We start from the raw sequence: 18,501 nt of genomic DNA, 5'->3' as shown, positions 1-18,501 counted from the left end.
TATAATAATAATTTATTATGTACTGATAATTGTGATTATGTTCCAATTAGCCGATACATTATCCTATATTTGAACTCCAGTTGATTCCTTCCCTTTTTACCTTTTCCTTTCAGTGAACTTTTGCATCAAGATTCACTCCGAAATACCTAGCGTTGTTGCTATATGGAATGATAGTGTTATTAATTATTATTGGCGCTTGTGTGGTCTGATTATACGTGAACTGTACATGTACAGATGTACTTCCGTTTATTTTTGTCTTTCTGGCTAAGGTCCTAGATAAGAATAGTTTGTATAAAGTATGAATAGAAATATATTATTAGCAGAACTGTGGCTCTTGTTACTTTTGGTTAATTATGATAAAAATATGTCCTATGGTGATTGTCACCTCAAAAAATTATCCAAGTCTTCTATGAACTAACAACATCATGTATGATAATAGATGTGTCAATTTAACTGACATACGTAACGTTAGTTATACTTCAAACTGAATTATGTACATCGACTCGTCGGAGTTTGATCAAAATGTGAGCAAAGAGAACGTGATAGTCGGCTTCATCATATTCACCCTGCTAGTTCTTTTCATTATCATCGTCCTATCAGTGTGGTATCTGATACATTAGGAGCATCCTCGCAGGTAATAACATCCTACCGACCGAGAATCCCCGATCCCGTATCGGCGATTTTTTCAACGGGAATGTTTCGATTACGTCTCGCCCGGACCCACGCGTCTGTCGTCGTCCATTCATCTTTGCCGGTACGCCTCGCCATCATTTATTCTTCATTCCGGAGCCGAACTTTCGGTCCCGATCTCGATTTATTATTTTATGTGCTGTCGCGAGATCGTATATTTTTTCCGTCCGTCAATCTATCCCGAACTTGGAGTGGGACGAGCGGGCGAAGACGATGAGAAACGAATGTTGAACTTGAGACGTTGCCAAGAAAAACGTTTTTAACCCGCTGCTCTATCGGCTTCCCTCTTTACTCCGCCCCCGCCGTTGCGCTCCCAGTGATGAACGTGAATGAGGTGTGGGGATTGGAGATAGTTTTGAAATACAGGGTGTTCAAAAAAACTACATGAAATATTTTAAGTGATAATTTTATGAAATCAGTTAAATTTGGCAAATCAGTGTTTCCCTTGGCGAAACAGCTCCAAAATGGCACTACGTGTATTTGATATCACAAAAAAATATCAGACTAAGTCAAGATTTAACAAAATATTACATAAAAATTACTGTATTAGGGTACAATATTTTTGTGTTAGGATTTTGGGGTTTACATGTAACTGGTGAATTTAGTAGACAAAATAAAACGGTGATGGTTATATGATGTGACCGTTATTTATTTGCGTTAGATAAAATGTGAAGAATACAAAGAAGAAAGGGAAGTGCCGCGCAGTGTTACCTGAAGAGACTCTCGGACTGTCCATGGTGGCACGTCTCTACTGAACCATGGTCAATGACTGAATGATACAAATTACCCTTCAATGATATCAGAGATCAACGTCTCAGGATAGCCAGATCTTCGTTATTGTTTACTAGTGGCACTGATATTTTGTAGGCCTATCTTAAATGGTGTAAAATTCGACATGCTTCAAGTTCGCTACAGAGTTATTAATTTTTGGGACACCCTCTATTGCTCAACAGAAACTTTGCATTTAATGTCGTAACAGAAATAGGATACACGACGATTTTTATTATAATAATTATGAGTAGCATTAAAAGGATTAAGATAACTATTTGTGACGTTCGGGAATAATCCATTTTACTGCTCTAGATCGTTAATTCGGATAACGCAATAAGTTAAGGTACGCCAAGACTACCAAATACGAAAAAGAATGTGTGAGGGAAATACTGTAAAATGAATTCGTAGTGTGAGATCGTTGAACTCACCCTATTTCATTATGGATCAGCTTTAAATTTATGAATAATTGACAAAAAAAAATTGAAGATATTTGTGAATTTATTTCCGAGGATTTGAGAATATTCCAAGATTCCTTGCAGCTTTTTTCTTAAAATCGTTTCTTAATGGTTGACTTAAACGCCAAAATCTGGAGATATTGCATAACGAAGCAGTAAGGAAATAATGTATTTGGATATTTGGAGACGAAACATTTTCTTTGAGGTAAATTACTCGAACTCACTTACTTAGGCTCATTCATAATTGGCTCGGAATTATATTCTTGTGAAATATATATAGACATCCTGGCTTGTTTCCTGTTCAATTGTAAAAATTCGGGAGACCCTGAATGTACGAACTCGATGTATAATATTTAGGAATGGATTATGGTTAATGAACATCAAGGTATCATATTTGGAATTAAATTCACGACTGATTAACAGCTGAAGGTTTATACTAGTGTGATCAAGGCTACCTAAGACTTATTAAAGCCTCCCTCCTTGGATATTGTATATTAAATGATATATTAGGTAAACAATGCAATAAATTAAATAAACCAGGATAATTTATTAAACCTTAAAACAAATTATTGTAGAGAAAATAAATATAATGAACGATTCGATTTTCTACCCGCGCCTTCGCCATAAATTAGCGACAATTTTTTTTTTCGAATTAATGATTTTACTTTAATATTACACCTGTTCCATTTCAGATCCAGCTTCAGTTCGAGAGCTTCGAGCTGGATAACCCGAACGATTGCGAGTCGAACTTTGTCGAGGTGTTCTCCAACGACACGATCAACTCGAAAAAGAAATTCTGCGGGTCCATCGCTGACACGGTCTTATCGGACACGAACCACAACGTCCTGATCGTGCGATTCTACGCCGAGTTTCTCGGCAACAAGACGACCTTTTATGCCAATTTCACCGCCTTCCGGGAATATACCAAAGGTAAGCATAAATTTTACACGAGGTTAAGAGATTCATGAGATATATGGACATATATGCGGGAAATTGCGGCGGAATATTGAGTGAGTTGTGTTTTTTACTACCAGTTCGAAGTAATATCTTAAATTCAATATATATATGTACGTGTATAACAGTTTTATCAATACTAGCGATTGCCCTATGGTGGAAATTCGACCACAATTTATTAGGTTAATCATATCTCTGATAATTCAGTAATTGGAATAATTTAAAAATGATATATTACTAAAACTTGTCTTCATAGTATTTTAAATATAATATCATAAATATATTGGAGACATAACATTAAATAAAATAATAAATGTCTCTATATTAAAATAAATATGTCAAGAACTAACATTACCAAACATTTTTAGATGGTATTTAGTTATATTTAATATCAGTTAAGTTTCAATAATCAACAAAGTATTGATAACTTTAAATTACTACACCATTGAACATTTTAACAATGTGTCGGAAGTAGATCATGTCAATATTAAACTAATGCAACTCTCGGATAACATCAGAATAGGATATAGACCCAAAATAATCAAACTATTTAATCCGGTGTAGTGTTGAAATATATAGTATATAGAAAAACAGCAGTATTAATACATAAACATTGTTAAGCTAGAGACTAAGATAGGACGATGGGTTCTCCTAGATATATACTTAAATTTAAGCTATTGTAAAGACAAATTGTAGGTTAATCAGCAACCCGACTGGTAACAATGTAAGAAATAAATTTCAAAATCTTCAAACAACAGTATATTATTATGTGCATAGTGGTTAGCCTCAAGTAGCTAGTATATTTTCTTGAAATTTCTAGGGAGCTTAGGTCGTCGCGATTTAGAAAATTTAAAATTCCCTCCTGTCAACCGGCAACTTGGCCAAATTCATAACAATCCCATTAAGCCTGAGAAACTCATTTCCAAGGCAAAAGCCCCACTCGGAACCGGCAACTTTTTGAACTATTACTCTTTCGCCGAGGCAAACTTTCGCGCTGCATCCCGTTCTATCCGCCTTGCCGGTGCCGACCCTCTCTTAAAAACTAGATGACTACAGAACAACTTGTTCGTTCCCCATAAATACATTAAATCTCTAGATTAGGAAATTTCGCCCCGACACGCCTTCAAACAAAGTTATTATTCAGCGACATTAAATGAGAAAATAAGAGATGCAGGTGAGTTATGGATCAAGGGAGATATTGCTTCTCCGTAGTCTATATAATTTTCATGTGAGGATTATCATCAATATTATATTTTTTCTAACTAAATGCATATTAAAATGTTTGAAAATCGGAAAGAAAACGAATTTTGGTCCACAATGTCTAAGAATAAATCAGGTACATTATAATCTGAATTATTATAAAGCACTTCCAATATAATGTAATTCATACTCTGCATTATTATGAATAAAATTATAGTTGTAATATTCTACAACTATCTTATATTGAAAATGGAACAAATTTCATTAAAAGAACTAAAGTATGCTTATATTATTATATATTAAATTATTACTTAGCAACATTAAATGAAAAAATAAGAGATGCTGGTGAGTTATGGATCGGGGGAGATATTCTCTCGCAGTTTATATAATTTTTATGTTTTTATTTTTAAGCATATCATCAATCTTCTATTCTTTATAAATAAATGCATGTTACAATTTTTAAAATCTAAAAATAAACGAATTTTCATGCACAATCTCTTAGATTAAATCACTTACATTATAATTTGAGTTATTATAAACGATTTCCAAAAAAATTGAATCACACTCTGCATTATTATGAATAAAGTTATAGTTGTATATACTTGTATCCCATATTGAAAATGAAACAAATTCTAATAAAACATCAAAGTATGCTTATAATACTATGTGCTAATTTATTACTTAGCGATATTAAATGAAGAGATAATAGATGCAGGTGAATTATGAATCATGGGATATGTTGCTCTCTCATAGGTTCTTTATATATGTAAGGTATATGTTCTAAAATTCTTAAATTAAACGCATATTAATTCAAAACTTTTCAGCCAGGTACATTATAATTTGAATTATTATAAATCTCTACCAAGAAAATATAAATCATACTCTACTTTGTTATGAATAAAATTACAATTGTAATATCCTAAAATATTAAAAATGGAAGGAATTCTTATAATAGTATGTATTAAATTATTATTCAGCGACATTAAAATAAGGAAATAAGAGATATAGATGAGTTATGGACCTTGGGACCTATTGTGCTCTCGTTATTTCTATAGTTTTTATATGTTTCAGACACCTGGTATTCCTAAATAAATATATGTAAATTTTTAAACTTCGAAAATAAAATAAAATGATCAGGCAGATTTTAATCTGAATTTTTTTAAGCTATTACTAAGAAAATGCAAATCATACTCAGCATTATTATGAATAAAATTGTAATTGCATAAATCAACTATAATTTATATAAATCCAAATTATCATATTGGGTATTGTTGTCAACAAGATGGAATATTATAAATGAAATGATGAACTACTAATCGTAATACCAGTAAATGTAATACATGAGCTACATTGGATAAGCCAAGAAAATATGTACCTTCTTCCACATTTTTATGAATGAGAATATTTTTATTAAACATTTAATTTAAGTTATAGAAACAACATTAAGGTATTCTTATTATTTTTGAATATTTTTAAAAACGATCTCGTTCGTTGGTAATAACATTTTAGAGCTATTGCCTGATATATTACCGTAAAAGAAGTACTTTTTGTCGAAAGGTTCTGACCTCGAAGGTTTTCTAATAACAACCAGAAGAAATTCAACTAGTCGCCCGCCCTTCACATTAACATCGACAGCCTGGAACAGCACCCTAGCTAATAACTTGTCAGAGGTTCTTCGGCGTTTTAACAAGGGTAGAAAATTGAATGCCGCGGACAAGATAAATTTCCATCGTTCTCGTCGACACTTATTTTACAACGGGACTCGCTTGTCCTGCGTGTGTGCGTTTTTTTCTTCTCGGCCTGTCTCTGATTTGACAGTATAATTTATACTCCGAGAGGGTATGGGTATCGATAGATATAACAAGTGTGGCGGTGTTTTTGTCGATATATTTCTTTTAAAATGAAATATGGACACATCGAATATAAGTGTCTATATCGCTTAAATGTAATTTGATAATTTAAGGGCCTATACCAGTCTAGAGATTTAAAAAATCAATTATTTAACCATCAGGAATTTGAGAATATAACCTAGGGAAGATGTTAAAGCGTTCTTCTCGAATTTAATTTTCACGAAAGGATTAACATGATATATCAAGTCATCGATATTTTTACTGAACAGATTAATCAATTAAAACTAAATTTGGTTATATGCTATTCTTCAAAAATTCTGAAATGTAAAAAGGGCCAAAAAGAGCTATGATTGGGCGAAAAATGGTTCACAATGGCCCACATAGAGAAGGCTCATACTCAACTTCAACTAAATCGGTTCTGTAGATTCTGAAGTATCATGTGAACCGTCTCTAAAAACCTGCATATCCGGAAACAATTTAGATTTTCAAGAATTTTCAAAAGAATTTTTCTTAAAAGTTTAAGTTTGAGAATTATGATTCTTTTTAAATGGCTAGACTAGAATGATCCCTTAATTTTGTGGCACTTTATACCCTGGTATATTTTTATAATTTAGTAATATATTTTTCTTTTTCAAAATGGGATGGTCTCTCTTGATTTCTTTGTTCAAGATTTCTGAGATCAAATTCTGTCTAAATTAACTAAAATGGTGGCAGTTTTTAGTATCATATCTTATGATAAGTCTTATGTCTTATATAATAATAGGTGCTTTGTTATCTACATTTTAGATAATTTATATTTTAGGTGTCATAATTATATTGGTTTACCTATACATAATAAAAATATTGTACACTTTGTGATACTAAGAATATACTCCAAATAGCCCAGGGGCAATGACCTATGGTAAAATCTTCTCAAGGGTATATTATTGAGGGCCAATCTTAGAAAATATGATTTTGTTCTAACATCCAGACTACAATACCTTCTTAGTGTTGTGTGATTGTGCACTCTCGTATATTTTTCTTTTCGAAAGAAGTCGGTGTCTCATAATTTATTTGTTAAATCTGAGATCAAATTCAATAGGATATTAAAATGTTCACATTTTTTTTAATAATATAATTATAATTAATTATATCTAACATTTATTTATAACATATAATTTATTTTTTATATATCTTACAATAAGGGGTGCTCTGTTATCTTTTTTTAACACAACTATGATCAATTACGTGATTTTCATGGAAGATAGCGTGCTTAAATAAAAAAAAGTCAAGAACAACAAGACCTCCATAACTCTCCAACATCTACCGGCGAAACTTTACAAAGAGAGTGACGTCAAAAAAAATTTGATCGAATAGAACAATATTTGATTTTCTTTGTCTCCGGATGGGGAGCTTACGGCAAAGGACAGTTCTCCAAACCAAAGCAGACAGGCACAAAACGTGTCCTAAACCTAGGCCAAGCCTTTCAGTCTTTCGGCGTACATTTGTAATCCCCACACCCGAAAACTCGTAACAGGATAAAAATTTGGTTCGAGCACGGCGGGCAGGAAAAAAACGAACGAGCGCGCGCGAGAGTGAGAGAGACGGGGAGAGGTGGCGGGTAGAACAACGAGATAGGGCTTAGGGGGACGAGATCAGGGGGTCACGTCCTGCATGACTGAGTTCGCAGGAGCTTTTTGCATAATAAGCTGGTCGGAGGGCTAATTTATATGGGACATGGTGAGCAGGTTTGATATCCAGTTTGTCGGTGAAACGGCGGACGACGAGTTTTCTTCGAGGTAAATTGCTCGAGCTCACTTAGGTAGGCTCTGTCTTAACTGGATCGGGATTAGTCGCTTGTGAAATATATACAAGTCTCCCGGCTTGTTCTGTGTTGAATCGTGGAAATTCGGAACACTCTAAGTGTACAAACTCGATGACAGATACTTAGGAGGTGTTTAATTATCGTTGGAAACTATCGACTGAAAACAGCCAAACAGTCGATAGACTCAAGATCTCTCATATGGCGTTGAAATAACATTTTTTTTATAAAATTTATATCTGAATTGAACGCTTTTTCTTTCAATTATTAGCCATTTTGGCAATGCAAAAATGTATATCTCTATTCTTTATTATTTTTGTTTTCGAAATTAAGAAAAATAATTCCATAAATATTATATAAAATATAGCACACAATATATGAAAGTTGCTATTGTTACACATTGAATGAAATAAATAAAAATATACTTTTTAATTAGCAATAACAACACGGAACTTTAAAGAAAAAACGCTACACGTACTAAAACATTTAATAATTGGCTAAAGATAATAAGGGGATGTTTATTTTGGAAATACTGCGGAGTACATGAAACGTTCTGGGAGTGAAAAGAGAACAAATATTATTGGAAAATGTAACGAACGTTTTGTGTCTTTATTATCTTTTCTGGATTAGCTTTAGGATGTAATTTCCTGGCCTTTTCCCTCTTATATTTTGTCATTGCTGATATTGACTCATTGGTAATTAGATATAGAGAACTACAGTAATATAGGGTAAGAATGAGTTATGTATCCGACATTTTTATATAAATTTATTTTATATCTATGGCTGGAATGACCAGTATTGTCCAGTATTTTCAGTGGAATATATATTACTGTTAACTGTTATTATTTTCAGAGAAATCTAAAACCAAGAACTGTGCTGATGATGAGTTCGACTGTGAGGACGCCACCTGCATATCATCATCTCTAAAATGCAATGGCTTCTACAACTGCAGGTTCCGTTGGGATGAGGATAACTGTCATGTAAGTGTCGTTGCACAGATATCATCGTCACGTCACGTCTGTCACAACATTCCCCGTAATATTTGTCATGTTATTTCTTTATGGTTTGTGTACGTACTATTATTTTAGCTGCAATACTCTTCTTAGACGTCTTTAATATCTCGCATTTTCTATACTTCACCATTCTAGCATCTTGTTTTATATTTTTAAAACATTTTACACTATGTATGAAGCACAATATCAAATAAATACAAGTAAGTAGGTGTATACGTGTTAAAGTTATTCATTTCTTACGCTAAATAGCACAAATTAATTACTATTATATTATTTTATGAAGTTATATAACCGGATGTAATACAATGCAACATGTGTTACTATGCATATGTGATAGTCTTACAGCCGTAAAATGTAACTATATTTTTTCTCTCATATATATATAGTCTTAGAGTATTTTTTTATTTCAGTATTTTGTATAATTATAAACAATATCAATAAAAAAATAACTAAAACTTAGTAAATAATACCTAGCAATATAAGAGTGATAGTATGGGGGGAATATTTTAAATATGTTGATGAGATTAACAGAAAAAGCAATTATCCTTCATTACGAAGAGTACAGATTATGATTTTTATTAATAAATTATAATTTTTATAACTTATTAATGTTATTTTTTATTTCAGTTATATATTTCTATTCTCTGTTTTATTTTTTATTTTATATTTTAAATTTAATGTATATTAAGTTACATAGAAATAATTATTTCTTGTTGTCATGATATATTAGTCATATTTAATTACAAAATATATTATTTATATTTTATCAATATATTTATATTTATATTATATATTTATAAAATCTGTCTTTATAGTTATCAAGCAAGGGTGACATGAAATATTAAATTAAATTCATTTTTATAAAATAATATAAATGCATTTCCAACTTAGTCCACGGTAACTAAGTGTTAATAATCTTTCATTTACAATCTTCTACTTGATCATTTTAACAACTGCAATAACAAACCGGTCCAATATTTAAATGAACAAGTAATATATACTTAAAAAATACAGTTCACCCCAAACAAAACGAAACAAACCCGAAATTAAAAATAAAGATAGGCAAAACCTCATTGATACCGAATTAAAAGGTAAGCCGTTTTTGGGGCTCCCCTTTTGATAAATATTATTGCTGTCGCTCCTTTTTTTTCTCCCGCTTCGTTTTTATTAGAGAATACGGCAACGGAAGGACAGAAGGGTCGGATGGAAGTGTAATATTTCTTTGATGTTCCGCCGCAAAGAGCATAAGGAAGTCGATGGGAGACATTAAAGGAAAAACGAACAGGGTAATAGCGCAATCTCATTTTATAAAGTTATTTGTAAGTTCATTATGGACGATTCGACATGCAAATTTTATGGTACTCACTGGAGGTCTACGTAAAGCAGATATCGCTTATACAAAGATATGATTTGACATATAAATCATTTTATTCTACCGACGTCAAGCTGCAAAACTATATAAACAGAGAAAATAGATATTTAACTTTGTCAGTAATTTTGGAAAAATGTTTCTTTAGAGGTGTTTTTCTACTCCAATTTAAAAAATATGTCAAAAATATGTCATATAAAAAAAATAAAATTATCTGGATTAGTCGTGTGTGTTGTGTAGCTGATTAGTTGAAAAGTCCCCGGCCTGACACATAGAGGGCGCTACTAGAATTAAATCCATATGTTTTTTAGTTAACCTTGACCCTCAAAAGATGCGTGTATAAATTTGACAGCTGTCGGATCATTAGTTTGTGAATTATAGCATTTTGAGTGAAGCAACTTTTGTTATTGTGAAAAAATGGATAAAAAGGAATTTTGCGTGTTGATAAAATATTGCTTTTTGAAGGAAAAAAATGCAGTTGAAGCAAGTTTAGATGTGGTGAAATCAGCGCCGAAGATTGTGAACGCAACGGACGCCCAAAAGGGGTTGTTACCGACGGAAACATTAAAAACATCCACAAAATGATTTTGAATCACTGTAAATTGAAATTGAATGAAATAGCAGACATTATAAAGATATCAACTGAACGTATACATCATATCGTTTACGAATATTTGGATATGAGAAAGATCTGTGCAAAGTGGGTGCCGTGCGAGCTCACTTTTGATCAAAAACAACGACGAGTTGATGATTCGGAGTAGTGTTTGAAGATGATCAAGCGTACTAAACCCGAGATTTTGCGTCGATATATGACAATGGGTGAAACATGACTCCATCATTTCACTCCGAGTGGACTGCACACGATGAACCCACTCCAAAGCGTGGGAAAACGCGACACTCGGCTGGCAAGGTTATGGCGTCTGTATTTTGGAAATGCGCAGAGAGATCAGAGAAGATTGCAGGTTTGCTATCCACGAATATTTCTGGATTACTTTTTGGATTTGGGAATGCCAACCGAACCGTTGGTCGAAGTGGAGATCTAGGTATGTGACGTTGTCCAGCCATGGAATTGTTGAGGTGTCGATCTTAAGTTGCGAGACACGCAGGGCGTAGGGTTTCTTATGGAATATGATGGCCTGAGTTTTCAGGGGGTTGATTTGCCTCTGATTTGCCTCCAGAATTTGAACCACTTGACTGCATGATCGAGTAAACGTTCTTGAATTGTAACCTCGAACCTGGATGCCGTGAAGAAAGCAGTGCCGGCAGCGTAAAACGCGACGTCAATGTGCTCTTTTCTCGGCAGATGTGAAATAAAGAGATCAGTTTTATTAGATTGTGTGTATGTCCGTCAATTATATTACAGTAATTTTACTTTGCATTTTTATAAATATAAATTTTAAACAATTTGTTTATATAGGTTTTCAGGATAAAATGTTATAAATATTACGATGAAAATATGAATGATAATTGTATGACATATCTTTGGATAAATATGTTATTGGAAAAAAACAGTATGGAATGAAGAATTTGTTTTCAATCTATCCATTGCATATGTTATACATAATGATTTTAACAATTTTTTTAGATATATATATATAATATTTTAATTAAATAACCTCGAAATGTTTATAAAAACGTTAAATAGCGGCCCAAAATAAATTGTTTTCGTTCCTGTTTTCTGCTAATATAAAGATTATAACGTAATAACGTTGCTGTAATTTTTTCCACTTTCATTTTTATTTTAAAGCCAACCAACAGAGAGCAACGCTAATCCGGGCAAAAGTTTAATATTTCAATTCACTGACAGTTTATATAAATGGAGGCGCGAGGTCAGAAATAGAATGGGAAAATAACATTTTTATTTCGAGTTATATTAGTTCTTTTGTTACAATTTATTAGTTTTGAACATTTGTCGTCTATTATTATGTTTTAGAAGATTATGTGAGTCTCAACTGTAAAAAAAATATAATATTTTGTTCTAAATGCAATGGCTCCTCGCAAACTTGTATTTTTACTCAATTAAAGTTTATGTCATATTAAATCCACTGGTCAACTCAGTTCACGGCATTTTAGAGTATGAAACGTAATGATGCATTCATATGTTTTATTACAACCGGGCATATATTTTTTTATTTAATATTAACAGTTGTAAACACTAACACAAGCACCGGCGATTTACTTACGTAAAATAATGTTACACGAAATCTTCTTTATGCCCTGAACACAGAAGATGGTGAGATGTGATGAAAAAAAAGTTATCTCTCATGTACAGAGACATTGTTGATATATTCATCAGTTTTAGGTATTAATATTATTCATATAATAATTTCCAAAATTCCTAATTTTTTTTTACAAGTGACGCTGATTTTAGTGAAACAGTTTTTTCTAATTTCGAAACAATTTTTAAAAATGAATTTGGGATTTTGATTAAGCACTGTTTCGTTTTTGTTGTACAATATTTTACACTATATGACATCATTTCTGTTAAAGGTATATAGTCGTCTGAAACCAACAGTTATTCAAAAATTAAAATGTAAAAAAGTCCAGGAAATGGTTTTGGGAATCATATCAACTGAAATTATGTACAATAGCTGACACTATATGAGTAGTTCGGTTACAAATTTATATGAAAATTAGAATTTTTAATGAAAGTGTAGGTAACGTTCCAAATATGTGCATATGGAGTCATTTAATCGAAGTAAAATGAATTTCCTATGTGACTTATGTGATAATAGACCTAAAAAAATCGAGCTGTGAACCGATGAAAAATAAAAAAAAAAAAAGAAAGAATCAACATAACCAATGCATAGCATGCGCTCGGATAATAGTGTCTGCTTGTGAACCAATACACTACTGTTGATCCAGATCGCTCAAATCGCCCCAAACTTACATATGTCAGAGTGTAACTTTAGTTGTTCCCTCTTTCATCACCCTGCCTTGGTAATTGCCACCACTGAATTATAAACCAACATTAATTAAGTTTTATACAACCACTGTCACTTTCTTAAACATTAATAAAGTTAATAAAACTATGCTGTTTATTTCCAATCTATCAAAAACTTGCTCAAGATTCTACCGTTTGTCAATTTCTTCTTCAATATGTATGATCGAGTTCCCACAAATCGAAAATGTTATTTTCGACAATGCCTCTTTTCATAAATGCAGACAGTTTTTGTTTGAATGTCCATCTCGATCTGAATATCTATTGCAATACCCCATGTTAACTCAGTTGGATTAAGTATGCAACGACAGGGAGGAAACATAATACTCCGTGGCCATAACCTTCAGTAATCTCATGTACCATGTATCTTTTCTCAGGCTTATTTCTAAAAAAGTAAATTACATAATATGCAATTCATTTATATTTACCGAGTAACAATTTGAAATAATACATTCTTTAACATGATTTCCTCGAAACTTATTTTATGTACTTTAAGCTATTCCTTAATTGCAGCCTTTATCGATGAACTTGTTGGGATTTTCCCCATCAGTACACTATATATAGATGGTTCCTCCAAGTTCTTTAAAGGCTAATTTTCAAACTACTGAAAAAGAAACAAGTTATTACTCATTTCTCCATGGTAATCATCCTTGGACTTAGAAAAAGCTTTTCGTGGATACTTTTCAGACTAACAATTTTCTCTGATAAAATTGTAGTATATAATGTTTCGACTGAAAAAAATTACTTACTGTTTTTTACATTTCGTATATTTGATCCTTGATACAGCTAGCCACAAGCTGATTTTGATTCGTCACCTGTTTCGCATAAACACGATTTCTTTTTGGTAAACTTAAGGTTATACTGTTTTTTATTTTTTGTGCAGCTGCAACGCGCAAAAAATATTTTCAATAAAAACCCCAGCGATTTGCAATTATTAAAACAAAGCGTTAAAACAACGTCTGTCGGTCTATAACCCGTAATTATAATGTTCTGAAGAATTTTGTAGACGTTTGACAAACGGACATTTGCAGGCTCTTTTGGTTACATGATCGAACTTTTCTAACAGCATTCTATCTCCTTTTAAATAGAATAAAATGAGAAGGATAATTTTGTCTGACTGTAAAACGAATTTACAACTTCTGGCAGTCACATATTGACACACGTGTCACTACTGTTTTGAATTGACTATATAGATTATCGCTGGATGGACTATAGTGTGTACATTGTAATAATAATTGTTAGCAGTAAATTAATGTTTGTCTCAGGAGACCAGTTTTAATAATAAGTTAATTTTAGAAAAATGTCACATTTATAAAAAAATACCTGTTGAGTGTAAATTAAAATTCCGTGTTCCCAATCGGTAAAATTGAACCATAATCGACAGGAGTTGATTTGAAACATCACATGATCGACCTCGAGCAATTCCGATAGAGTTATTTCGAGGAGGAGGAGGTGGAGGAGGTGGGGTAGGAGGGAGAAGAAACAGAAACGAGAAATTTTATTGGCGAAATCGTCTCGGGGGGAACTCATCGAGAACCGAACGACTTTCTTATTATCTCGTCGAGTTTTTTTAACGTCCCGCTGACTTCCTGCCGCCATTTGTGTACGCGTCGGGACATCGACGAAATATTACGCTCTCATCCGGTTTTTCTTCGTTTCCGTTCGCCCCGAGATAAAAATGAAACTAACAAAAAAATTATGGCTGCAATAATATTTATCATAGTGGGGACAAACAATTTAATTTCGACGTGATTTATTGGTGTCGTGAAAGCGGCCGTTTTTCAGTCGCGAGATCTTCTGTTTCTTTCGTGAGAGTTTCGGGCGTTTATTGCGCTTAAATATATTGTTTAAGACGTCATAAATTTTAAATAGAAACTGATAAAAAATATCGAATCACTGTAACTTTATATTAATGGGTACTTTTAGGAGATTAAATTATGTTGTGCTGTCGATAAAATCACTATTTGATTTCCTCAACATTTGTAAACTTTCCCATTACAAGAAAAAACGACAACAGTTAATATAGTGACCATGTGTCACCATTGTAATCTTCAAGTACTATCTATATATAAACGGTACATCTTTGTATTCAAATTTTGAATCGAGTCAGCTTCACTTTTACTTCTTAATAAGAAGAAGTCTTCACATCACATAGAATAGCTCCCGACATATGGCTTCAAAGGCTGCAAAGTCGAACTAACGATTGTCGAAATATCAACTGTTCAGTAGTAGCGTCCATCATTTTCCAAAAACTCAAATATTTTGATATGGATCTTTTTATTTTTATAGCTATAATGAAAAAGGAATACCGCAATGTTTTATCAATATTTTTTTTTAAATGCTCCACAGAATGAACTAAAATCTGAAATATTTTACTTGTGAACTTATCTTATAATCCTTATAATCGATAACTAAATAAACTATAATATTTAGACACTATTCTAAAAAAGTTTTTAAATGCAATCTGTTGCTAAAGTTTAAATATTATATTATATTTAAAAATGTTATTAACTTATTTTGCAACATAAGTTCAGTGTCGCATCTGAGAAGGAAATCAATCATGAAGGAAAACCTTTGAGTATCTGAAATAGTTAAATAGATAATTCTACCTAACCTAGCGTATTTATCAGACATTGATCCTACGGAAATAAAGTGTAAATACACAAAATATCCTTAGATATATTTTGCATTATTTTTTTCTTTATATTCATTGATTGCATGATACAATCCCTTTAGCTGTTACACAACTGCAAATTGATACTTTTGATTGATACACCACATAATATAATATAATACTAAAATAAAATTTAAAATAAAATAATTACAATAATGAGCAAATTCAGATTTATAGTCTTTCACTTCTCTCGACAACCCTTTGTATATTTTTGTCAGTTCTTTTGTATCCTCTCTTTTCTATTTTCACAAAATCTGCAGTTTTATAAATTATTTAAATATCTGTAAACAATATTATTATTTAGTAATTTTTGATGGCGCTACTAGAATTAAATCCATATGTTTTTTAGTTAGCCCTAAAACTCACAAGATGGGTGTATAAATTTGATAGCTGTGTGATTATTACTTTGTGAATTATAGCACTTTCAGTGAAGTAACTTTTGTTATTGTGATAAAAATTGATGAAAAGGAATTTCGTGTGTTCATTAAATATTACTTTTTGAACGTAAAAATACAGTTGAAGCAAAAACTTGTCTTGATGCCGAGTTTCCGGTCAGTGCACCAGGAAAATTAACCATCAAGGATTGATATACTAAGTTTAGATGTAGTGAAATGAGCACCGAAGACGGTGAACGCAGTGGACGCCCAAAAGAGGTTGTTACCGACAAAAACACTTAAAAAATCCACAAAATGGTTTTGAATGACCCCAAATTGAAATTAAATGAAATAGCAGGTACACTAAGGATATCAGCTGAACGTGTGCGTCATATCATTCACGCATATTTGGGTATGAGAAAGCTCTGGGCAAAGTGGGTGCCGCGCGAGCTCACTTTCGACCAAAAACAACGACGAGTTTATGATTCGGAGCAGTGTTTGAAAATGATCAAGCGTAATAAACCCGAGTTTTTGCGTCGATATGTGGCAACAGATGAAACATGGCTCCATCATTTCACTTCGAAGTCCAATCGACAGTCATCCGAGTGGACTGCACACGATGAACCCGCTCCAAAGCATGGGAAAACGCCACAGTCGGCTGACAAGATAATGGCATCTGTGTTTGGGGATGCGATGGTATAATTTTCATTCACTACCTTGAAAAAGGAAAGACCATCAACAGCGACTATTATATAGCGTTATTAGACCGTTTGGAGGACGAAATCGCCGAAAAATGTTGATGAATCGGAGTAGTGTTTGAAGAATCGTACTACAAAAATGGTATCGAAAAGTTGGAGGGTCGCTATAATCAGCGTATCAGCCTTGAAGGGAATTATATTGAATAAAAAACTAATTTTGCCAAAAGAATGTGTTTTACTATGGTAGGCTGCGGAATTTTCAATTGACCTGTTATACAACACAAAACGTACTTTATTTATTGCAGTCTCTTTCCTTAACATATTCCAATTAAATTTTAGTTGTTAACTACAATTCATTACTTTAACACTTGTATCAAAATATTCATTTTTCAGTTCAATCATATAATTATACCCAATTTTTATGGGACAAGAAGCTACGGAATCAGAACTAGGGGAATGAGGTTGCTTATTGTACGTTCAGAGATTCTGTCAAGTCCAAGAAACGCCCCAGCTTTGTATATCAGTGAAAATAAAATGTGAATAATTTGTATCTAATTTTTTAGCAATTTTGCCAATAATATAAAAATAAATTTTCCAGTAAATCAAAAGGAATCTAAACTATTTCTGTTCCTCGTCAAAATCAACCAGTGCTACCTACATTATCATTTAATATATATTAATTTAGACAAAAGATTTAAAATATTTTAATGTCAATGATTACATCGAACTCATCAATATAATCAAAATTGTTCGTCGGCTATCAGACAGCAGATGGGAATTAGGTCATTTTCGTCGAATTTATATAAAACTCGGTCGACCGACCAATCGCAACCGAATAAAAAAGTCCTGATTGAGGCGAAATGCAGATATTTGATGACGAATACCGACCGGAAGCAATCCGGTTTCAATGTCGATTGTGGAACCGAGCAATTTTAATTCAATTCAAATCCGTTGATTCGAACGGAAAGGGGATTTTACATTGGAAACGGTAGTTTTCGCGACCTTTTTTGACGAACTCAACATTTTTTCGTTAAATAGCTACGTAGAAAATTAGAACATTATTTCTACTGCGAGCAGAGGGAGACTCATCACTAAATATATACACAAAAAAGGACAAACAGGACATCAATTTTTAACTGAGCTTGAAAATCATGTAGACAGACACGTTTCTCCTTCCTGTCCTACTCCAAATTTGAAGAATTCCCTTGCCATTCGCTCCACTCTCCTACGTTGCTTTCTCTCTCTCTCTCTCTTCATCGTTTACATACCGTCATGTCCTAAACAAAAATTTCAGTCATGAACTTCCTCGTTTCTATTGTCTTGCTTGCATATATGACTGGTTTCATATAAAAATGTAGGAAAATGTACCATCAAATGAATTAAAATACCGTAAAATTAACTTAAATATAGTTAAAATATAGATATTGATGATGCTTAGATTATTATGATGCTTATTAAAAAAATGTTTTACTTCTAGATACTCTTTTACTTCCCATATCAACCCAATTGAATTAAAATGCAGTGATAGGGAGGAAGACGTAATACTCTGGCCATAACATTCAGTAATCTGATCTACCATGTATTTTTTCTCAGGCTTATTTCTAAAAAAGTAAATTACATAATATGCAATTAAATATTTCATTTATATTTACCGAGTAACAATTTGAAATAGTTTATTTTTTAACATGATTTTCTCGAAAGTTATTTATGT

The 18,501-nt window shown here is 32.5% G+C and overlaps 1 protein-coding gene across 2 annotated transcripts in view; it reads left to right on the top strand.

Annotated features, from left to right (window-relative positions):
- The window catches only part of Neto (Neuropilin and tolloid-like), a 343,486-nt gene that overhangs the window by 288,976 nt on the left and 36,009 nt on the right, over nt 1-18,501 (top strand). For both annotated transcript variants that reach the window (XM_076412141.1, XM_076412140.1), the window contains exons 6-7: nt 2,609-2,846; nt 8,574-8,701. In XM_076412141.1, the coding sequence (XP_076268256.1) occupies nt 2,609-2,846; nt 8,574-8,701 (366 nt within the window). The remainder of the gene's footprint in view (nt 1-2,608; nt 2,847-8,573; nt 8,702-18,501) is intronic.

This window comes from Rhynchophorus ferrugineus, unplaced genomic scaffold, assembly GCF_030347505.1.
Source record: "Rhynchophorus ferrugineus isolate W39M unplaced genomic scaffold, kcgeb_rfMv2 rfM8, whole genome shotgun sequence".
Lineage (NCBI taxonomy): Eukaryota > Metazoa > Arthropoda > Insecta > Coleoptera > Curculionidae > Rhynchophorus > Rhynchophorus ferrugineus.
Note: the sequence above shows the minus strand (reverse complement) of the source record. Positions and strands in the feature narration are given on the sequence as shown.